The sequence below is a fragment of the Mesoplodon bidens genome, assembly GCF_964165515.1.
Source record: "Mesoplodon bidens genome assembly, chromosome: 13".
Classification (NCBI taxonomy): Eukaryota; Metazoa; Chordata; class Mammalia; order Artiodactyla; family Ziphiidae; genus Mesoplodon; species Mesoplodon bidens.
The window spans coordinates 13,074,750-13,099,241 of record NC_138169.1 but is presented as its reverse complement, the minus strand read 5'-3'; the positions used below and the strand labels follow the sequence as shown (position 1 = coordinate 13,099,241).

Below are 24,492 nucleotides of genomic sequence, written 5' to 3'. Positions count from 1 at the left end.
AAGCTCTGGCTCCAGGTGTTTCCAGCCTGACCCACAGCAGCGCCCCCAGGCACCTGCCGGGAGCAGCAGAACGCAGGCATGGGGTCATGCGCAGTCTCCTGTCATCACCCCCAGCATCCCTGTGCACCTGCCCGTCTTCTGGGCAGAGGTCAGGATGTGGCATTCTTCACAATAGGCAAGCACGTGTCCAGGGGAAGCCAAATGGACATGGTGGTGTGATTCCATCAGGGAAACGTCCACAGGATTCCTTCTGTTGTTCCCAAGTTCCAGACTCCAGGCTGAGCCGGCAGGAGTGAAGATGTGTCTTCAGACCGGAAGCTGCCCAGGACATGGTATCTGGCTAGAGCTGCGCTCCAACAGCTGTGTGGGCATTATAAATCTCTCCCCTGGAGATGAGCACCGACGCTCTCTATGTCTCCTGCTAATGGTAAATCTGTCTGCACCCATAGCGCAAGACCTGGACTCTGAGAGCATCAAGGTGAGACTGTCTGCCTCCCTCTAGCCTGTTCATTGCACCTGCAATCTACTCCTCTCCAAATGTGGAAGGCTGTCTCCTTCTTCACTGAGAGCATCAAGGGAGTTTTAACTGCAAAGCAGACTGTGCTTCAGACCCAACTGAAATGCCTCTGAACCCAGGCTCTCACCTGAAAACTTTCTGCCAGGAGAGACCCCTCTTCTGCAAGACCCTTGGTGATTTGGATGAATTTAAGCCAGACAATGTCCCTTGGGTATTGTGGAGGTTTGTGTGGTTTTTGTTGTTTGTTTTTTTGGTGCAGTCTATCTTTAAATCTTCACTTTCAAAAAAAAAAAGTGGTCATTAGCCTTATTTTGGTTTAGAGGATGGGAAATCAGAAGTTCAGGTCTCTCATTTATCACCTCATAGACATTGAACAATCCCTTCATCTCTCTTGGATTGCTCATTGTAGAAAGATGATCATAAAATCTTATTGGCGGGGGACTTCCCTGGTGGCACAGTGGTTAAGACTCTGTGCTCCCAATGCAAGGGGTCCAGGTTCGATCCCTGGTCAGGGAACTAGATCCCACATGCAAGCCGTAACTAAGACTTTGCATCCCACAACTAAGGAGCCCATGTGCTGCAACTAAGAAGCTGGCAAGTCACAACTAAGGAGCCTGCCTGCTGCAGCTAAGGAGCCGGCGAGCCACAACTAAGACCCAGCGCAACCAAATAAACAAATAAATAAATATATATATATATTTTAAAAATCTTATTGGAGGGATACAAGGATGAAATGAGATGCTCCATGGCTATCAATCAGAGCTTTAGTTGGAAAGATCCTGTGGTACTGCTGATAAATCAACTCCTTGAAAAACAAAAAGCTCTGATTTGTAGCACTTGCCAATTCCTATGGTGTAAATACTCCCATTGCTGCCAATTTTAAGCTACCGACATGACATTGCTGAATGAGGAGTTGGGAAGAGGAGTGAACCACTGGGTCTTCTGAGCTGAGATGAGCCCGCTTGAGTACAGCCCTGAAGACAACAGACACAAACTCTGGCTAATTTTATCACAAAAGAAAATGCACCCAGAGGATATGGGGTAGCTTGCAGAATTTCCAGCTGGTAAATTAAACTTGGAGTTTGTGCAGCCAGGAGCTATACCCTAAATCACTGGAGAAGCAGTCTAATAATGAAGATGCTGCTACTGTCCCCTCTGGCACAGCTACAGTGACATGCCTGTCATCACCAACAGTTCTGGACACTGGTCAATGCTGCCAAAACTGCAGCCACTGATATCTCTGAAAACACCACAGAGCTGCTCCTAATGCCATTCTCGCCAGCATAGAGAAGGCACGGGACACGTGTGGTCCCTGCTTCCTCTCATCATTAGCTTCCATTTAACACCTAGGAAGGTGCATCTGATTGGTAGATTTGAGTCACATGTCTGTGCCTCACTGCAAGGGAAGCTGGGAAAGTGAGCGTATTAGTTTTCTGTGGCTGCTGTAACAAATAACCACCAACGAGGTGGTTTGAAACCACAGAAGTTTATTCTCTCACAGTTCTGCAGGCCTCAAGTCCACATTCCAGGTGTTGGCAGGGCTGCCCTTCCTCTGGGGGTTCTAGGGAAGAATCCTTCCCTGCCTCTTCTGACTCTGGTGGCTGTCACTACTCCTTGTGGCTATGTCACTCCATTCTGTGCTTCTGTCTTCACATGGCCTTCTCCTCTTCTCTCTCTGTGTCTCTCCTCTGTGTGTCTCTTATAAGGATATCTGCCATTGGATTTAGGGCCCACTTGGATAATCCAGGAAGATCTCATCTCCAGACCCTTAACTTAATTGCTTCTGCAAAGACCCTTTTACCAAATAAGGTCACATTCACAGGTTCTGGGGTTTAGGATGTGGACGTATCTTCTGGGGCCACTATTCAACCCACTGCAGTGAGTATCCATGTTTTCAGGTTCTAAGGTAGGCAGTGAGCCCCACCTCATTAGATGGGAGATTCCTTAATTATAAGAAGGGGGTTCAGAGGCTGGGCAGTCAGAAAAACATCCAATGTCTTCTAGAACTGGGGTCACAATATTTTTTTAAAGACTTCTTTTTAAAAAATATTTATTTATTTATTTATTTATTTATTTTGGCTGCACTGGGTCTTGGCTGTGGCACTCGGGATATTCGTGCGGCATGCAGGATCCTTTGTTGTACCATGCAGGATCCTTTGTTGCGGCGTGTGGGATCTTTAGTTGCAGCATGCATGCGGGATCTAGTTCCCCGACCAGGGATCGAACCTGGGCCCCCTGCATTGGGAGCTCGGAGCCTTACCCACTGGACCACCAGAGAAGTCCCGGTCACAATATTTTTTCAGTAAAGAGTCAGAGGGTAAATATTTTCTGCCTTGAGGATCATACAGTTAACTATTCAACTCTGCGCTTGTAGCATGGAAACAGCCATAGACATTCTGTAAACAAATGGGGGGGGCCTCCCTGGTGGCGCAGTGGTTGAGAGTCCGCCTGCCGATGCAGGGGATACGGGTTCGTGCCCCGGTCTGGGAGGATCCCATATGCCGCGGAGCGGCTGGGCCCGTGAGCCATGGCCTCTGGGCCTGCGCGTCCGGAGCCTGTGCTCCGCCACGGGAGAGGCCACAACAGTGAGAGGCCCACATACCGCAAAAAGAAAAAAACAAAAAAAACAAAAAAAAACAAATGGGGGGTGCCTGCATTCCAATGAAACTTTATTTACAAAAACAGGTGTCTGTCTAGATTTGGCCCAAGGGCTATAGATCACTGACCCCTGTTCTAGAACATGGAGAATGCTTAGTAAGTGTTGACTGAGTCTTCAATCCTCAGTGTGTTTGAAATGTATTGAACACAGAGGATGGACTCAGGACAGAAATTAATAAACAACTAAAACTCAGCACTAATGCTCTGTGACCCACACTCTTGGATATGCAAGGGTGAAGAATTGTGGTATCTAACCGCAAAAAAAAAATCCAGTTTGTGAGTTTTACCTGTTTTAGAGCCTACTGCTAAATGTGGCCCACATTTTGAGCCTGGTTTCATATCTAGTGACCGCACCCCTGACCCAGCCGGAGATCTGGGTGCCCATGATCACAAGGAGGACGAGGGAAGAGTGTGGAGGGATTTACACAAATGAACCTCATCAGACAAGCCCTGGGGGAGGAGCCCAGCACGTCCTGCTGGCAACGGAGAGGAGCCAGCAATGCCTCATGAGTGGCGAAACACACGAAATCCAGATTTCTACCTCCCGGATGGTAAAACAGCACAGGAAACAGTGTCTGGAGGGTAAAAGGACAATGCTGGTGCTTATAGTAAAACAAAACAACAACAATAAAAAACATTGGTTTTGAAGGCAGACAGATCCGGGTCCAACTCTCAGCTCCCCAGTGACCCAGTACAGCACCTGGGAAGGTCTCTTTACCTCTCCAAGCCTCAATTTCCTCATCTGTAAAACGGGGAGAGTTAGATCCATCCCACCCAATGGTTACAAAGATTAAAGGAGACAGTTTTCATAAAAATTGTAGCACCCAGGGAATGCTCAGTAACTACAACTCAGTTAGTTCCTGACACGGCTGTAAGATTAAAAGTGAATTTTTGACGTCTGCACACCAGAACATACATGGCGAAGTAAGCATGCTCCTTCAAAGGAGGTCCCTGGGAAGCCCTACCCCTGGCCAGACAGGCTGCCCAGACACAGCAGCCCTGGCACAGTATTTCGGGAGCTGGCTGCTGACTAGTCTTCAGCACCTCGGCAGTTTGTCCTGACGTTTCCTCAGAGACAGGCAGGTCCTTGCTCTTGGAGACTGGACTTGCTTTCTGGATGAAGTCCAAAGTTAAATGGAGCCCGGCCTGATGAACAAGGTAGGAGATGAAGCTGGCTGGGATCGCTCTGGGTGAGAAAAGATCCGTGATTGCAAAATAACGAGCAGGGATGACTTGCATGGCTTGGAGCCTGGCTCTGAAGGAAATCCCTAGAGAGGAGTTCCAAAAGGGCTTTAAGCATTGAGAGCTTTCCTGGAATAAGAGAGTAAGTCCCTGGAGAGATGACTATGGCAGGGGAAACACTTGTTTGGAAGGGCAAGTACTGGGATGTTTGTGGTCTCTGTACATTAGAGTTGTATCTTGTAAGATTCTTTCATTCATCTATTCATTCATTCATTCATTCATTCATTCAACATTTGTTAAGCAGTAGGCCCTGTACTAGGCACTGGGTGTGGTGCCTATCACGACTTCATCCTTACCCTCAGATTTACAGCCACAAACAGGCATTATTACAACTCATATAAAGGAACATCTAGACAATACCACTGTGATCTTTGCAAATGGTGCCTCTAGAGTTGTGCAGTGCACAGCCTGTACAAAGGTACATGGAAGCCTTTCTTGAATGGGAGAAAAAATAAGGGTGTGAGTTATATGTGTAGGGTCAGGGAGACACTTGATCTGGATCATTAAGGAGGTAAAGGAGTTTTCAAGGCAAAAGGGGTGAGGAAAGGGAAAACCAGACTCAGGAACAGTGTGTACCAAAGCACCGCAAGGAGTACAAGGTGGGTTCTGAGAATGCTGAGACATCTGGTGGGTTTGGGGAGGAGGCAGGCTGGGGGCTGAGGGGACTGACTTCCTACACATGAGTCAAGATCCCCCAGGAGCTTCTGGGGGAGTCAGAGAGGCCCATGAATGTCAGACATTCCATTCCTCTGAGTTGGCCTCATGGCCTCTGCCTGAGGGAAAGATGCAAGAAAGCACATTAGCCTTGGTGTGGCACAAATCAGGTCTGGATCCAGGCTTTGCAGCCTGTAGGCTGTGTGTTCTCCAACCAGTCACTTAACCTCTCTGAGCAGGAGTTCCTAATCTGCAAAGTGGAGGTCATACTGCCGGGAGTTGGGGGATTCGGCAAGATTCGAAGTCAGAGATGAAATAGGTGTCGTAAAAGTTATTTTCCTTCCTCTCCAAGTTCTGGTCTCTGTCAACTTTTGTTTAGGGGACAGACACCAATACTTAGGGTTCTGACAGCACCAGCCCTCTGTAGGTTGAGCAGGTAGGAGATTATTCTCTTTAGGAAAGTCTCCCTAGATAGTTGGCCCATTAGCATTAGCGAGCTCCTTCTCTGTGTTTAGCACTGCCCTTGCTCCTCAGTGGTTGTTTAAAATGCAAATCTGCCCCTTTGAGTCCCCAGTGCTTGGGGGTAAAAGACGTTTACCAGCATGTTCCATCTACCCCTGAGTGGAAGGGTGGGGCACAGAGAAATGTGGGTTCCACATCTCACCAGAAAGGGAGGAGGTGGGGATTGCTTCCCCTCCTGCCCCCAGAGATAGCAAGGAAGCTCCTGGGATTGCAGTTTGAAGGAAGAAGGAAAAGATCCCCAAGGGCATATGGAACCCACCCCACAGCTCCCTGCACCGTATCGTGTGGGGTGCATTGTGTGGAGTGCATTGTGTGGAGTCCAGCAGACATCCCGCACTCCCTGGGTCGGCTCTGTGCGCTGGGCTGGGACTGTAAACACCAGTGAGCCCTCAGGGACTCACAGTCTGGCTGGGAAACCAAAGTAAACAGATAAGCAAGGCACAGAGGCCAAGGTGATGTTGTAACGGTAAGCGGTAAGCATGATGGTTACCTGTTACTGAGCATTTACTGAGTCTGGCCCTGTGCGAAGAACCATGTTACCTATTATCTCCACCTTCAGGTGGCTATTAGGAACCACTTTTTGTAGATGAGGAAACTGAGGCTCAGAGGGATGAAAAATGCCTTGCCCAAGGTCAGAAAGCTAGCAGGTGGCAGAGACTACAAAACCCAAGTTCTCCACTGCTATGTTATTTGGCCGGAACAGGAAAATCGGCCCACATGTCTGAGTTCAAGTGAGGGATTTTCCTCGGTTACCTTTCATTGCCTTTCACTGTAGCATCTTGGAAACAAAACCCGCCAAGCCTCTATTGTCTCATTCATGAAGAGGGAGGCACCAGAAACCCTCAGAGGTCCCCTCTTAACCACAGGATTCTTCCCAAGACACCCGCCCTACTGCAATGTCTTCCCTTATATGTGAGTGAGGGTCTAACATGGGAGAGAGAGAATATGAAATAAGAAATACTGCAACATAAAAATATGTATGAAATAAAACCTCCCTTTAGGTGCAAAATGTGGAATCATGCAAATCTTCTCAGTTTAAAAAAAAGGCATCGGTAATTGCATCATTTCAAAACCGAATGGCTTGAGTGAAATTTAACCGGTGGCGCATAGCGGCCATGTGTTAGAGACATTTTAATGGATGTAAACAGACAGGCTCGCCACCCCTTTCAGGGCTATGCTTGAATTAGTTGAGGTTTTAATTATGTAAAGATTTTCAAGAATACATTCCTTTTAAAACTGTGACCTCCCTCATGACTGTTGGTGCATGTATATAAAAATACGTAACCCATATAAATTATGGCTTCCCATATGGCTCCTTCTATGACTTAGTTGCATGCAAAGAACTGCCGTCTAGCTATCAAATAGTAACCAAATCCTTACTGTATGGAGTCCAAACCCCGCAGCAGCACCAAATGCAAGCTGTCCCCTCCTTTCTCCCATTCTCTCATCCCCCATTCCAAACTCCTAAACTCCCAGACTGCATTTGGTCTCTCATTTTCCCAGCTCTTAGTTATGTAGATGAAAGAAGTTTCTCTACAAAGTCTTTTCCCCCTTCCTCACTTGTCCCATCCCGTGTCTGTATTGAATGGAGATTCTACTGAGTCTACAGGGTTAAGGACTTAGACCTGGGCTGGCAAACACTCTGACGGAAGAAAGGGAAGGAGGTAGAAACACCAGCACTGGAGGTTGTAGACTCCAGTCCGTGATCACCCCTTAGTCTTGCACTCTCCCCTGAGCCCCACCATACCTTGCTGACAGCCATTCCTGGGTAGGGGTAATTCCCCAGCACGCCCACCACTCACCCTAGGCTGCTCCCTCTGCCTGGCCTGCTCCTTCTTCACGAGTCAGCTCTTGCATGGTCCCTTCTATGTCCCTTCCCCAGTGCCCCCAGCCACACTTAGCCCCTCCTTCCTCTGGAGTCCACCCTTCACACACCCACATTCTTGACAACCACCTGCAAAGGTTTGTTTATAGTTCAGTTTTATCTCTAGGTGATGAGCTCCCAGAGATCAAGGACTAACTCAGTTTAATGCCTCGATCCTCAGCGCTGAGCCCTGCATACATAGTAGGTGCTCCATATATATCGTTACATAACAGATGCCCAAGAAAGGCTTTGGAATTGCACAGAATTGAAAAGGAGAGTGAAAACGAAACATCCCAAGTGTAGGGACTGATATTCCCCTGGGAAAGGCGTAGCCAAGGCTGACTGCCCAGTTCCTTATTTGTAGCTCTCTTGTACATTCTGGGTGAGTAAGCAGGCACCCTTGGTGTGCTCTATCTCCAAAGATGGCTGAGCAAACAAATCCCATCTCACATGCTCTTTTGCAGTCAGCGTTGCCCCTGTTCCCATCCAAAGGCAGGGTTATCTCCCCTCTGATTGAATCAGGGCTGGCCTCAGAATAGAACACAGCGGAAGTTAGGCTGGTCAGCTTCCAGCCCTCAGCCCTCAGAGGCCTTGCAGCTTCTATTTTCACCATGTCAAGAAGCCCAAGCTATCCTGCTGGAAAGGCCACACGGAGGAAAACCAAGTACCCCAGCTGACAGCCAACACCAACTACCAGACAGATGAGGGAGGACATCTTGGATCTTTTAGCCCCAGCCAAGATCTCAGCAGAGTGCAGCCACATAGATAAAGAACTGGGCCCCATCTGAATTCCTGATCCACAGAATCATAAGCAATAAAATAGCTGTTATTTTAAGCTACTGTGTCATGGGATGGTTTCTTATGCAGCAATAGATAACTGATACGTTAAGTTTTTTCTGAGTAAGCAAACAAATTGGTGGTGGGGGTTTTTGTGGCTTCTGAGCTGGGAGTTAGAGAGGGTATGACTAGAATTCAAGTTTTTCTATTTGTTTTTAGCTTTAAAATATAGAGGCATCCCTTAACCCAGTGATCACAGTTAACCCCATCACCAGAATGGGGCAAATTGTTAAGAAGGCATTGAGAAGAATGCAGGACATTTCTGTGATCATCCGGTTGAAAGTGTATAACCTGAAAGTAATCATGAAGAAATATCTGACAAACCAAAACTGAGGGGCATGCTACAAATAACTGACCACTTCTCTTAAAAATCATCAATGTCTTCAAAGACAAAGAAAAACTAAGGAACTCTTCTAGATTGAAAGAGGCTGAGAGATATGACAACCGAATGCCATATGGGGTCCAGAGTTGCCTTTTGTTATAAAGGACATTCTAGGGACAAATGGCAAGATCTGAATAAAGTTTGTAGATTAGATTATAATGCTGTCTCAGTGTTAATTACCTGATTTTGGTAATTACATTATAAGATATCATACTGTAAGAGAATGTCATTTGTTTTTAGGAAATACACGCTGAAGTATTTAGAGGTAAAAGAGGTGTTCTGGGGGCTTCCCTGGTGGCGCAGTGGTTGGGAGTCTGCCTGCCGATGCAGGGGACGCGGGTTCGTTCCCCGGTCCGGGAGGATCCCACATGCCGCGGAGCGGCTGGGCCCGTGGGCCATGGCCGCTGAGCCTGCGCGTCCAGAGCCTGTGCTCCGCAGCGGGAGAGGCCACAGCGGTGAGAGGCCCGCGTACCGCAAAAAAAAAAAAAAAAAAAGAGGTGTTCTGTCTGCAGCTTACTGTGAAACGGTTCTGAAAAAAAATACATCTTTCTCTCCTATATATCTATCTAGGGAGAAACAGAAAAGGATAAAGCAAATGTGATAAAGCATTTACATTTGGAGAATCCAGGTGAAGGGTATATGGGAATTCTTTGTACTGCTCTTGCAACTTTTTTGTAAGCCCAAAATTATATTCAAATAAAAAGTAATAAAGAAAAAGAAAGAAGCAAGTTGTGGTGGGCGCATGGTTGCCCCCAAAGAGGAAAAAGTGATCCCCTCTGGGGGCAGAACTGTCCCTGGAAATGCCTGACTCCGAGCTGACTTCTGCTCCTTTCCCGTCTCCCTCTCACGGCACGCAGGGGACAGGGAGCCACCGGCCAGCCTGGGCTACCGCTAAACTCACCCCCCCACCCTCACTCACGCCCAGGGTCCTCTGAAGGCAAGGCTGGGTTTTGGACTGTTCACAGCGAGAATCCACAGTCTCTGAGGGGACTGCTAGGGAAAGCTTTCCCTGGGAGCTCCCGGGAGCCCACGGCCATGGAGTCACAGCTCCGCCTTCCTTGCCCATCTGGATTTGGAGCATTCCAATCAGAGCCACAAAGTAGAGGATAATGGAGATGAGGGGCTAGAGCAGCCGCCCTCTGTCAGGAAGCGTTACTGAGAGCACTACCTGGGGTGGTCTCGCTGTTTTACCTGCCAGGGCCGGGCAGGGGTGAGAGGAGAGGATCTTTATGGCCCAGAAGAAGGGCAGCGTGGGTGGCATTGGGATCCGGGCCAACCGAGGCTCCCAGGCTGAGCAATGCCAACCGGGCATGTTTCTGGGCAGAGCTTCCTTCCGGAGGGGAGCTGGCTGAGCAGGAAAGAGCCAGGAGTTTGGAACCCGAGAGAGCCGGGAGGGCAGCCTCTGACTCACCCCTTCCTGGCTGGGTGACACTGGCGGGGAGACGTCTCATAGCGCTGGGTGAAGGCCGCCATCTGCAAGGGAAATGATCAAACACACACTGAGATGTGAATGAAGTGTTAAGACAGTGCCTGGCACAAAGGAGCATCAGTGCTTCAATTCCACCCACGCTTAGAGAGCACAGACTCAGAGCCAGGCACAGTGGGGTGCTTGAGGGGCTGTGGTCTGCCCCCTGACCCCGAGAATGGACGCAAGGCCCTCCCCTCTTGCCCCTTCACACAGATCTTCCCCCTCTTCCATGCCAGCATCACCACCAAAGCCCAGGTGCTAGAGCGTTTCTGGGTTCAAATATGAGCCTCTCCTCTGAGTGACTGAGGTTAAGTTATCTAACCTGTATGTGCCTTGGTTTCCCCACTTGGAACTGGGCACAGTCATAGCATCCACCTTTTAGATTCTTCTGGCTATCAGCTGAATCCATCCTTGCAAACTAAATAATAGCAGTGAATGCTCGTATAGCAGTTACTACATGCCAGACACAGACCCACACTTTTTATTAGTATCACCCCCATTTCAGAGATGAGGAAGGTGAGGCACTGAGATACTGCATAATTTGTCCACGATCACAGAGAGAAGAGGCAGAGCTGGGATCTGTGTTCCTAACCCCTGCTGTCTCCGGCCATGGGCGTACAGTAAGTGCTCAATTCACGCTTGCTGTTACTAACGCTCTGAGCCGGGGCCAGCTTCACCGATGCACCACCTGCACAGTTCCACAGGGCCTGGCACTTAGAAGGGTGAGGCTTGTTAATGCTCTGTTGCTGTCATGAAATTCTCAATAACTTTAACAAGGGGCACCACATCTTCATTTTGCACTGGGCCCTGAAAATTCCATAGCTGGTCTTGCTCAGAATCTTACAGGAGGTGACCACCTCCTCCTCTTTCTTCCTCCCCAACCTAGACTGTGAGGTTCCTTATCTCTCCATCCACCCTACTCCATGTCTGGCAGGTAGAAGGTGCTCCCCTTCTGGCCTAGAGGGACAGAGGTGGCCAGAGTCACAGCTGTTGTCCCCACCCCCACTTCCTCTCAACACCCCCAAAAGAGCTTCCAGCCCAGGGAACCTCAGGAACTGTCAGGGAAGAAACTTTTCTTGAAGTGTGCAGGGACTCTGGCCAGCGGCCACCGAAACCAGGTCTTTCCTGAATGGCAGGGGGAGGGAGGTGCAGCCAGAAGACACTGTAGCTCACTGCAGCTGGGGAATCCCAGCCGGCCCGAAAGACCCTAATAAACTGTTAATTATGATGCTGGCTCTGTAAACAGTGGCAGTGAGACCCAGCATAATGTGTAATTATGCCGGTTGGAGCTGGAGCTGGGCAGCATTTTCTCCAGCAATGCTGGAGGGAATGCAGATCTCAGGGCAGGCTTGTGGTCAGGGCACAAAGGTAAACAAGACCTTCCCTAAAGGCAGACAGGACTCAGTCCAAATGTTCAAGTACGGCAATGACGGTGGTTAAAAGGATTTTTTTCCTTTTTATATAGGGAGCAGGTAGTGGGGAGGGGGAGGGGAGGAACAGACGTTTGTTCAGCACCTACTATGTGTCAGACTGGGTTTGGGGCCGGGCAGGAGGGGCCTTGGGCATTTCTGGGACTGGATGCCATGCCTCTCCCCTCCCTGCCTGCCTGCCCTCCCCTCCTCCACACACATTTCTAATAACTGATATTTTAAAAATTGAGGTGAAATTCACATAACATAAAATTAACCATGTTAAAAGTGTACAATTTGGTGGCCTTTAGTACATGCACAACTTTTTTTTCTCTAAGTTGAAACTAACACAGTTGAGTTAGTTTCAGATGTACAGCAAAGTGATGCAGTTATACATATATACATTTTTTCCTATTCTTTTCCATTATAGGTTATTACAAGACATTGAATATAGTTCCCTGTGCTATACAATAGGTCCTCGTTGTTTATTTTATATACAGTAGTGTAGTACATTCACAATCTTCTGCAACCATTATCTTTATCAAGTTCCAAAACATTTTCATCACCCCAAAAGGAAACCCTGTACCTGTTACTCACTTACCCCCTGACAACTACTAATTTGCTTTCTGTCCCTATGGATTTGCCTATTCTGGACATTTTATATAAATGGAATCATATCACACGTGACCTTTTGGGACTGGCTTCTTTTTTTTTTTTTTTTGCAATACGCGGGCCTCTCACTGTTGTGGCCTCTCCCGTTGCGGAGCACAGGCTCCGGACGCGCAGGCTCAGTGGCCATGGCTCACAGGCCCAGCCTCTCCGCGGCATGTGGGATCTTCCCGGACCGGGGCACGAACCCGTGTCCCCTGCATCGGCAGGCGGACTCTTAACCACTGCACCACCAGGGAAGCCCCGGGACTGGCTTCTTTCACATTGTCTCATGCTTTCAAGGTTCATCCACATGGTAGCATGCATCAATGCTTTATTACTTTTTATGGCCAAATAATATTCCATTGTCTGGATATGCCACATTTTGTTTATCCATTGGTAGATATTGGGTTGTTTCTACTTTTTGGCTTTTATAAATAATGTTATGAACATTTGTGGACAAGTTTTTGTATGGTCATGTTTTCAGGTCCCTTGGGTGTGTGTGTATCTATCTTTCTATCTATCTATCTATCTATCTATCTATCTCATTACCTAGGAGTGGGATTGCTGGGTCATAGGATTACTCTATATTGAGCTTTTTGCTGCTTTCTATGGCACCTGTACCATTTTTCATTCCCATAAGTAATGCACAAGTGTTCCGATACTTCCACACCATTGCCAACACTTTTCTTTCTTTCATTTTTAAAATAATCACTGATTTCTCATAGGGGCTGAGGTAAGCTCCTGTCTGCCAGTGGGGCTGAAACACAGAGCCATGTCTTCTGGAATTACAGGAAAGCCCTATAAAGGCCAGAGTGCAGGAGGAACAATTTGGGTCCCCCCAGAAGTAATTCATCACACAGAAAGTGACAGAGAAAAACAGCAGCTCCAAGCTACACCAGTCTTACGGGGCCTGGTGATGATTTCAACATGGCAAGCTGCCCCCAGGTGCCATGTGGGTGCCATGGGGAGAAATGGCTGTGTGTGACTTGAGAGACAGCCTAGACCCTTGGAGTCCAGCCAGCTTTGCCACGGACACCTCTGCCTGAGTGTCACTGAGGGAGGCGATGTTTTGCCAGCTCTGCCAGAGCACTGATGGCCTGAGGGACCTGGCACAGGGCAACGCTGACAAAATGAGGGGCCACTTGGGTACTGGGAGGTGGTGGGAACAGGGCCAGCTTGTGTGAATAGTCACATGACTTCTCCCACCCACGAAGGAACCAAGAACAGCCATGCCTTCCTTCATTGTGCGTCGCAGATCCTGCATTTTTTAACAAATGGAAGGTTTGTGGCAACCCTGTGTCAAGCAAGTCTATTGGCGCCATTTTTCCAACAGCATTTACTCACTTCCTGTCTCTGTCACATTTTGGTAATTCTCATCATATTTCAAACTTTGTTATTATTATATATCTATTATGGTGATCTACGATCAGTGATCAGTGATCTTTGATGTGACTAAAGGGAAAAGATTACAACTCACTGAAGGCTCAGATGATGGTTAGCATTTTTTAACAGTAAAGTATTTTTTAGTTAAGGTATGCACACTGCACACTTAATAGACTACAGTATAGTGTAAATGTAATTTTTATATGCACAGGGAAACCAAAAAATTTATGTGACTTGCTTTATTTCAATATTCACCTTATTGTGGTGCTCTGGAACAAAACCCACAACACCTCAGAGGTCTGTACTACTGCATTATGCTTGCAAGGGAAGAGAACCAGAAACATTTGGCAAACAGCACTAGTGACTCCCATGTGTAACTGACTGCAAATAATGTATTGTTTATAACGTATTGATATGTAAGTAATAATTACAGTGGTGTTTATGAGTGCTTTCTATGTACCATGGACTGAGCTAAATGCATCCTTTCATGAATTCTCACGGCAATCCTGGGGTGTAGGCATTATGATCTCTAATGATTCTCGTCTGTTATTTAGGATGCTTTAGGCTGCAAGTTACAGACAACACAACTTAGGCTCAAATGGCCTTAAACACTAAGAGTCATTATTTCACATAATAAGAAATCCGAGGAAGGGCACATGCTGGGCGTGATGCTGGTGGCTGCATGATATCCTCAAGGTCACCATTTCTTTCCATCTCAGACCTGACATCCTCAGGGTTGACTTCGTCCCAGGCTGCAGGATTTGCAATGTCACCATGATTGTCCAGCATCACCTTCTTATGAGGGAGAAGGAGTTTTCCCAGAAGCCCCAGCAGACTTTCCCGTGTGTCTCCTTGGCTGTCATTGGATCACAAAACCACTGGGGAACCAATCACAGCAAGAGAAATGGGAGCCCCATGCCTGACATCCTCACTTGGGTAGAACATATTTTGGGGAGGTGGGAGGGGTGGGGTTAAGCACGGTGAACAGATCCAGGGTTTGAACCCGGAGCTGCCTTCCTCTTGACCTCCTGGATATTCAGGAAAGCAGCCCTGGCAAGGGTGGTCCTGAAACCTCCAGCCCAGTCACTGTCCACTCCTGATTCCCTTTTTAGCCATGGTTTCCAGCACCTGGGCATCATCCTCCTTCAATCCCCCCTGCCCACCACGCCCCAGTGTCCAGCCAACCAGTGACCCCGCACGTCCATTCCAATCAGCCAGCCCAGCTCAGAGGCAGCCAAAGAACTTTCCGTTCTGCTCCTGATCATGTGTCCACCCGCATCAGCCTTTCCTGACTGCCCGCAGGGCTGAGGCCTCTCAGAACTGCTCCTGTGCAGTCAGACATATCTGGCTGATCAGCAGTTCTGGGCGGAGGCCAGCAAGGGCAAGGGCCTTTTGGATCCTGTCTGTCCACATGCATCAGCTGTTCCCAGCCAGCGGCTCCAGCACTGTTGGCAACACGGCTGGGCCTGGCCCCATCAGTGGAGGGGGCCATGAGATTAGCCCCCTGCCTCTCTCGTTTGCGAGGCTGAAGCCTGAGATTGGGCTTGGGCGAAGGCGATGGACAATGGCGGTAAGGGTTTGGGAGGAGTGAGAGGAAGGATGTCAGAGGAAGAAAAAGAAGGAAGAGAGAGAAAGAGAAACACCAGGAGATTCTGAGACAGCAGAGACCTCATCTTGGTCCTGTCTGCATCCACAACACGTAGTAGAGCGCCTGGTACAAAGCAGGGAAGAGTTGGTTCAACTGGCCTGCGAAACAGAAGAGAGAGACAAGATGCTGAGCGAGGAGGGGAGGGACGAGGAGAGAGACACAGAGAACAGAGCAGGGCAGGAAGGGGTGAGTACAACCCGTCTTGTCTGTCTTTCCATCTTGTCACTCTCACAGCCCCCGGTTTACTGTAGCTTCTCCACAAATGTTTATCTTGCTGAACCAAGCGAAGAGGAGGAGAGGGGACCCAGAGTCGGAGAGGAAAGAAGACAGAAGGAAGAAAAGCCTGGGGTATGGGGCTCCGCGGGGAGAGACATTGAGAGAGAGAGGGAAAGGGGAGGGGAGGTTAGTAATCAGGAAAGAGAACAGGCAGGACCAACCCAGCAAAGGAATTGGAAGCAAAGAGGCGAGGCAGGCAATGGGAGCTGGGGCAGGCTCAGCCCTCTGATGAAAATGCACACTAGCAAACGTGCTGGGATCGACAAGTGCCAACAGGTCCATCGCAGAGTTAAAAAGTGCTACATCTGTCAGGGTTTCAATCTTTAAGTCAGCACTTTCCTTTTCCTTCTCCCAGAATGCTGGGATTCTGCAACTGTGGTCTTTCCCGCGCGACTCCTGCAAGCATGTGGGGCTTGTTGTGGAGCCCTCAGACTTCCAGGGAGGCTGGGAGGGTGGGGTGAGCATGTCAGGAGGCTCCATGGGTCTGGGGGGAGGGGGTGTGTGGCTGTCCCAATGGCAGCTGTTGCAGGGGTGTCCTGCGGAGGGAGGGCACGGGAATGCATGTAAGGTTTTCAGCAGACACTGGGAGGACCCAAGGCAATGAACCTCTGTATGTACTGGGTTGAATAGGGTCCCCCCAAATTCATGTCCATTGGTAACCTCAGAGTGTGACCTTAGTTGGAAATATGGTCAAAGACCTGGAGATGAAATCATCCTGGGGTTATGTTGGGCCCTAAATCTGATGACTGATGTCTTATAAGAAGAGGAGAGGATGCAGAGACAAAAAGAGAGGAAGGTGATGGGAAGACAGAGGCAGAGATTGGAGTGATGCAACCACAAGCCAAGGAATGCCAAGGATTGCCTGGAGCCACCAGGAGCTAAGAGAGAGGCAGGGAACCGACTCTCCCCTAAAGCCTCCAAAAGGAACCAAAGCCTGCTGACACCCTGATTTTGGACTTCTGGCCTCCAGAACCATGAGAGAATCCTTTCTGTTGTTTGACACCACTGAGTTCCTGGTAACTTGTTACAGCAGCCCCAGAAGACTAATACAACCTCCTGTCCTTGGGGGACCCATTTTGCCTGCTCTTGGGTCTGACGGGATGACGGCACAACTGTTACAGATAAGGAAGGGTTCCCGGCCCTCAAACCTGGTCCTGTCCAATCTCCAGAGCTGGAGAGTGACTTGTTTTCTCACCACCTGGGAATCATGTTTATTCTCTCCTCTCCAAAACTCAGGTCCCTCCTCTGGCAGCTGAAGGATCTGTCTCCGTTGGCTGGGGCGGGGTGGGGGGCACTTTCATCCAGCTGTGCATGCAGGGGCTAAGGGAGGCGAAGGAAACCATCAGACCTCAGAGGACCCGGGTGCCGGAGAGGGGCTACCTCTGGGTGCTCTTTAAGCAAAAGCTATGACCTCTGATCGTCCTGGGTTCATATCCTGAGACTTCCAAGGTATGTGAGCTTACCTTGGTCTTGCCTTCAACTCTGGCCTTTGAAAACAGCCTCATCTGTAAAATGAAAATCCCTACTTCGCACAGTCATTGGAAGACTTAAAGAAGAAAATGTATAAGAACAGCTTAGGACTTCCGGGTAAGATGGCGGAAGAGTAAGACGCGGAGATCACCTTCCTCCCCACGGATACACCAGAAATACAGCTACACGTGGAACAACTCCTACAGAACACCTACTGAACGCTGGCAGAAGACCCCAGACCTCCCAAAAGGCAAGAAACTCCCCACATACCTGGGTAGGGCAAAGCGGAGAGATTCCCGCACAGAGGATCGGTGCCGAGCGGCACTCACCCGCCCGAGAGGCTTGTCTGCTCGCCCGCCAGGGCGGGCGGCGCTGGAAGCTGAGGCTCGGGCTTCGGTCAGAGCGCAGGGAAAGGACTGGGGCTGGCGGCGAGAACTCAGCCTGAAGGGGGCTAATGTGCCACAGCTAGCCGGCAGGGAGTCCGGGAAAACTCTGGAGCTGCCGAAGAGGCAAGAGACTTTTTCTTCCCTCTTGGTTTCCTGGTGCGCGAGGAGAGGGGATTAAGAGCGCTGCTTAAAGGGGCTCCACAGACGGGCGCGAGTCACGACTGAAAGCGCGGAGCCCAGTGACGGGCGTGGGACGCTGGGGCTGCTGCTGCCGCCGCCAAGAAGCCTGTGTGCGAGCGCAGGTCACTGTCCACACCGCCCTTCCGGGAGCCTGTGCAGCCCGCCACTGCCGGGGTCCCGGGATCCAGGGGCGGCTTCCCTGGGAGAACGCACGGCGCGCCTCGGGCTGGTGCAACGTCACGCCGACCTCTGCCGCTGCAGGCTCGCCCCGCACTCCGTGCCCCTCCCTCCCGCCCGGCCTGAGTGAGCCAGAGTCCCCGAAGAGGCTGCTCCTTTAACCCTGTCCTGTCTGAGCGAAGAACAGACGCCCTCCGGCGACCTACACGCAGAGGCGGGGCCAAATCCAAAGCTGAGACCCAGGAGCTGTGAGAACAAAGAAGAGAAAGGGAAACCTCTCCCAGCAGCCTCAGAAGCAGCGGATTAAAGCTCCACAATCAACTTGATGTACCCTGCATCTGTGGAATACATGAATAGACAACAAATCATCCCAAATTGAGGAGCCAGGAGTCAGTGCTGTGCCTCTGAGGTGGGAGAGCCAACTTCAGGACACTGGTCCACAAGAGACCTCCCAGCTCCACATAATATCAAACGGCGAAAATCTTCCAGAGATCTCCATCTCAACACCAGCACCCAGCTTCACTCAACGACCAGCAAGCTACAGTGCTGGACACCCTATGCCAAACAACTAGCAAGACAGGAACACAACGCCACCCATTAGCAGAGAGGTGGCCTAAAATCATAAAAAGTCCGCAGACACCCCAAAACACACCACCAGACGTGGACCTGCCCACCAGAAAGACAAGATCCAGCCTCATTCACCAGAACACAGGCACTAGTACCTTCCACCAGGAAGCCTACACAACCCACTAAACCAACCTTAGCCACTGGGGACAGACACCAAAAACAACGGGAACTACGAACCTGCAGCCTGCAAAAAGGAGACCCCAAACACAGTAACATAAGCAAAATGAGAAGACAGAAAAACACACAGCAGGAGAAGGAACAAGATAAAAACCCACCAGACCTAACAAATGAAGAGGTAATAGGCAGTCTACCTGAAAAAGAATTCAGAATAATGATGGTAAAGATGATCCAAGATTCTATTTCCAAGATCCAAAATCTTGGAAATAGAATAGACAAAATGCAAGAAACAGTTAACAAGGACCTAGAAGAACTAAAGATGAATCAAGCATCGATTAAAAACACAATACATGAAATAAAAAATACTCTAGATGGGATCAATAGCAGAATAACTGAGGCAGAAGAACGGATAAGTGAGGTGGAAGATAAAATAGTGGAAATAACTGCTGCAGAGCAAAATAAAGAAAAAAGAATGAAAAGAACAGAGGACAGTCTCAGAGACCTCTGGGACAACATTAAACGCACCAACATTCGAATTATAGGGGTTCCAGAAGAAGAAGAGAAAAAGAAAGGGACTGAGAAAATATTTGAAGAGATTATAGTTGAAAACTTCCCTAATATGGGAAAGGAAATAGTTAATCAAGTCCAGGAGGCACAGAGAGTCCCATACAGAATAAATCCAAGGAGAAATACGCCAAGACACATATTAATCAAACTGTCAAAAATTAAACACAAAGAAATCATATTAAAAGCAGCAAGGCAAAAACAACAAGTAACACACAAGGGAATCCCCATCAGGATAACAGCTGATCTCTCAGCAGAAACTCTACAAGCCAGAAGGGAGTGGCAGGACATAATTAAAGTGATGAAGGAGAAAAACCTGCAACCAAGATTACTCTACCCAGCAAGGATCTCATTCAGATTTGATGGAGAAATTAAAACGTTTACAGACAAGCAAAAGCTGAGAGAGTTCAGCACCACCAAACCAGCTTTACAACAAATGCTAAAGGAACTTCTCTAGGCAAGAAACACAACAGAAGGAAAAGACCTACAATAACGAACCCAAAACATTTAAGAAAATGGGAATAGGAACATACATATCGATAATTACCTTAAATGTAAATGGACTAAATGCTCCCACCAAAAGACACAGATTGGCTGAATGGATACAAAAACAAGACCCATCTATATGCTGTCTACAAGAGACCCACTTCAGACCTAGAGACACATACAGACTGAAAGTAAGGGGATGGAAAAAGATATTCCATGCAAATGGAAACCAAAAGAAAGCTGGAGTAGCAATTCTCATATCAGACAAAATAGACTTTAAAATAAAGACTACTAGAAGAGACAAAGAAGGACACTACATAATGATCAAGGGATCGATCCAAGAAGAAGATAAAACAATTGTAAATATTTATGCACCCAACATAGGAGCACCTCAATACATAAGGCAAATACTAACAGCCATAAAAGGAGAAATCGACAGTAACACAATCATAGTAGGGGACTTTAACACCCCACTTTCACCAATGGACAGATCATCCAAAATGAAAATAAATAAGGAAACACAAGCTTTAAATGTTACATTAAACAAGATGGACTTAATTGATATTTATAGGACATTCCATCCAAAAACAACAGAATACACATTTTTCTCAAGTGCTCATGGAACATTCTCCAGGATAGATCATATCTTGGGTCACAAATCAAGCCTTGGTAAATTTAAGAAAATTGAAATTGTATCAAGTGTCTTTTCTGACCACAATGCTATGAGACTAGATATCAATTACAGGAAAAGAGCTGTAAAAAATACAAACACATGGAGGCTAAACAATACACTACTTAATAACGAAGTGATCACTTTAGAAATCAAAGAGGAAATTAAAAAATACCTAGAAACAAATGACAATGGAGACACGACGACCCAAAACCTATGGGATGCAGCAAAAGCAGTTCTAAGAGGGAAGTTTATAGCAATACAATCCCACCTTAAGAAACAGGAAACATCTCGAATAAACAACCTAACCTTGCACCTAAAGCAATTAGAGAAAGAAGAACAGAAAACTATCTAAGGTAACGTCATAGTATGGTGTGTTCCACATAAGGCCATACTTCTTACTTAGACTTTAAAAAATTCATTATGTTTGGAAACAGTAGCCTCAGAAATATGTTCTATTTCAAATTTTCTAAAATACAATTTAAAAAATCTAGTGGAAAAAAACGTTATCTTTGACAAGACTACACATTAAAAAACATGTTTCTGTTTTATTTTATTTATTTTTGTTGTCTTGATGTGATGGAATCATGTATAATAATGTAGTAGCCTGTTCATCTGATAGGGGTTGAAGCTGTAGTATATATAAGGACAACCCTTATATACTTACATATTATTCTATATGCTTACCATTTAATATGTAACATTACAAATATGACAAGACAAACTTTATTAGACTTTGATTATATGTTGTTTATATTGGTGATTAAAGTATGCATTGAATATAAATGCATATAAAATTTTATATAATGTAAAGTTATATTAATTCATATGAAATTGAATTACTAAAACTTAGAAATAAAATAATTTTATAGTGAAAAAAAAAAAAAAAAAAAAAAAAGAACAGCTTAGACAAGGCCTTAGTAAATGGTGATGAGAAAGATGAAGATCTTTCCAAGCCTGTTTCTGTCTGGCCCTGAATGGTTATGGTGGGCCATAAACAAAGATGGCCCCTGTCCTTTAGTAATATTGGAAGACTGCCACAAATGTGTGAAAGTATTAGAAAGCCATTAAAATACACAACAGTATCAAGTGACTGGGATTTAGTGCAGCCTGACTGGGATCAGGTCTTACAGGGGGTCACAGGGGTGGCACGTAGAGCAGGATGACTAACTCATCCAAGTTTGCCTGGGACTTGCCCGGGTTAAGCACTGGAAGTTCCACATCCTGGGCCAATGGGGACGGCTGGTCACTCCGTGTGGAAGAGGTAACTTCACACAGGCCTTGAAGGAATCATTCATTCATTCATTCATTCTCTGAACATTTGTTGAGACTCACCATAGGCCAGGCTCTTTGAGGCACTGGGCACACTGGACACAGCCCCTGCCTCCAGAGCACTCGCATATGCATACTTGCACGCACACACCTGTCATTCAAGAAAGCATCTCCTGAGCACCTACTGGGTGCCAGGCACACAGGTGCAGTAACAGCAAAGACAAATGATGTCGTTTCTGATCTCAAGATGCTCACATCTACTTGGGGAGAGGATGGCAGGTAATTCCCTCCAGTGCGGGAAGGGCTGCTGCAGAATCTGGTGGCTGGAGAGGCCTCAGGAGAGAAAAGGGACTCCCAACCCTATTAGGGCAGTGTGGGGGTGTTTCAAGGGGTCTTCTGGAAAGAGGTGGCGCTGAGAGGTGGCAGGAGCTGGTCAGAGGAATAGGGAAGGGTGTTGAGGCAAAAGGATCGGCTGGAACACAGGAAGCCAGGCAGGGGCCCACAGGAAACACAAGTATGGTGCTTTGGTGCTGAGAGGAGGCTCGGGCCCGTGGGACGGGGGCATCAAGATGAAGATGGGCAAGGAAAGGGCAGGGGAAGGAGGGCGTCTGTTTTGCAAAGGCACAGAGCATGGAGCTGGCAGGACCTGTGGATGGGTCTTGACTGAAGGGAGGTGTTTAGGGCCTGTACCCACTCTGGCTGGGGACGGGGCAGCTGCCCTGGCTGCTGGCACAGAGCACTGTGGGACGGTGCAGGGGAGGGAGGACATGCATGCTTGGCTTCAGGACCAACAACTGCTGGGAGAAACAAGCAGAAGAAAGAAAAGTCAGGACAGACTGGACACCATCCTATGCTTGGGCCCCAGTTTGGGGGATTGGACAGTGGCACTGCGTCTTCCTTGGAGTTTGGGTCAGAGATGCACATTGTCCCTACTTGTCCTATAATTGTTTCTGTCCAATGAATAAACCCGTGTTGAGCATTTTGGAGCTGGGCCCCATTACTGAGAAGACAAAACTGGATACTGTCAGGGAGAGAGACCTGAGGGTCTCACCTTGGGGCTCAAGGGGGTGTGGGTGGCCAGGGAAGGTCTCCCTGAGCTGACCCCCAGTGATCCAGAAGTAATAGTCTTGGGAAGATGCTGGGAGAGGAGGAGTCTTCCAGGCAGAGCGAACAAGTGCAAATGCTCAGAGGTGGGAACAAGCAGCAATATGCAAGGAACAGAGAAGCCAGGATGGATGGAGTGGGAGATTGGGGGACGTGGGAGGTGATGCATGTACAGAAGTGGGCCAGGGTCAGATCAAGGCTGGCAGAAGAGTGAAAAGGCTCTCATTCTCATTGGACACTGAGGCCCAGACAAACAAGCTACCTCTTGTGACACAGCATGTTAGCATCAGAGCTGAGGTTAGGACCCAGGACCCCGACTTTCTGATTTCCTCTTGATCTGACCCTGTTTCCCCCTCTGGAGAGGTGAAGACAGTGACTCAGCTGGCGGTGTCGGAGGAGACCTTTCAGGGCTCTGCTGCCACACGCAAAAAGGCTTGTCTTGTCCGGGCAGTGGGGCACTGCCCCCGGAGCCCAAGAGCCAGCCTGTGTGCTCTGCTGCACAGCCTTTATGTCTGCCCCTGAATTTCCAGGCCTTTCAATTTCCCGATCTCAGATAATTTTACAGACATGGTGTGTGTGGCTGGCTGTAATAACCGTCTGTTGAATAAATGACCCCTTCTGTCTTGACTCACAGGTAGTTAAACCTCATGCTGAGAGCAAAGGTGAAGTAGCTGGGGCTGGGGGCTGGGGGTAGTTTGCTTTGCCAGTGACCTGCAGGCTGTCTTCACTCTTGGGGGCTTCAATTTGTCATTGATAGAACATGACTAACAATGTTTATTTAACTCCTTTGGTGTTTTGGAACTACTTAAGCAAAAATATTTGGCGTAAGAAACACTTCCTGAATTCTGTTGTTGGGTCCCCCTGGTCTAGCTCCCCAATTTTCCTCTAGGGAGCCACCTCTTCCCTGCCACCCCTATGCACAGTCCCTGGGCTTCAGGGATCATGTGACTCTGGACTGGCCAATCAGAACCCTGCATTTCCTGGACAAAGGGAGTGAATCAGAAATGGGCATGTGGCCCAATCAGAACCAACGGGACACAATGATTTTTGTTACAGCCTTTGGAAAAGGCTACTCACGCTCCTCTGCTGGACTCGAACCTGGGAAAATGTGACAGGAGCTGCTGGCAGCCATTTCATGGAAATTGAGAGTGGAAGCAATATGGAGTTCTGGTGACATTTGTACTAGATCCAACAGTGCCTGAAGCGCACCTCGCCTCTAGGCTTTTCAGTTGTGTGCATCAAGAAATTCCTCATTTTCCTTAAATCAGCTTGAGCTGGGTTATTGCCTACTTGAAATCTAGAGTCCTGATATGATCATCATGTAGATTGGGGTCAGCAAAACATGGCTCATGGGCCAATTCCAATTTGCTGCCTACTTTCCCCCCTCCATTAAGGACTTTAGTGAGATATAATTTACATAAATTAATTCACCCATTTAAAATGTAAAGTTTGATATATTTTTGTGAATATATACAGTCATGCAACTGGCACCAAAATCAATTTTTGGAACATTTCTATCCACTCCCAAGATTTCCCTCTTGCCCCCTCTTTTTTTGGCTTTATCAGTAAATGAAAAAAATTTTTTTTTCCTGGGCTACGCCGGGCGGGTCTTAGTTGCAGCACGTGGGATCTTTAGTTGCGGCATGCGAACTCTTAGTTGCAGCATGAATGTGGGATCTAGTTCCCTGACCAGGGATCAAACCTGGCCCCCTGCATTGGGAGCACAGAGTCTTACCCACTGGACCACCAGGGAAGTCCCAGTAAATGAAATTTTTAATAGCAGCTTTACTGAGATATGATTCACATACCATAAACGTTGCTCATTGAAAGTGTACAATTCAAAGGCTTTTAGTACAGTCACAGATAGATGCAACCATCACCACAGTAAATTTTAGAATATTTTCATCACTTCAAAAAGAAACCCCATA

General features: G+C 47.9%; 1 protein-coding gene across 3 annotated transcripts in view; it reads right to left on the bottom strand.

Annotated features, from left to right (window-relative positions):
• SPRING1 (SREBF pathway regulator in golgi 1) overlaps positions 1 to 24,492 on the bottom strand; it is a 264,113-nt gene that overhangs the window by 28,702 nt on the left and 210,919 nt on the right. For all 3 annotated transcript variants that reach the window (XM_081252158.1, XM_081252156.1, XM_081252159.1), the window contains one exon: positions 10,088 to 10,149. In XM_081252158.1, the coding sequence (XP_081108284.1) occupies positions 10,088 to 10,149 (62 nt within the window). The remainder of the gene's footprint in view (positions 1 to 10,087; positions 10,150 to 24,492) is intronic.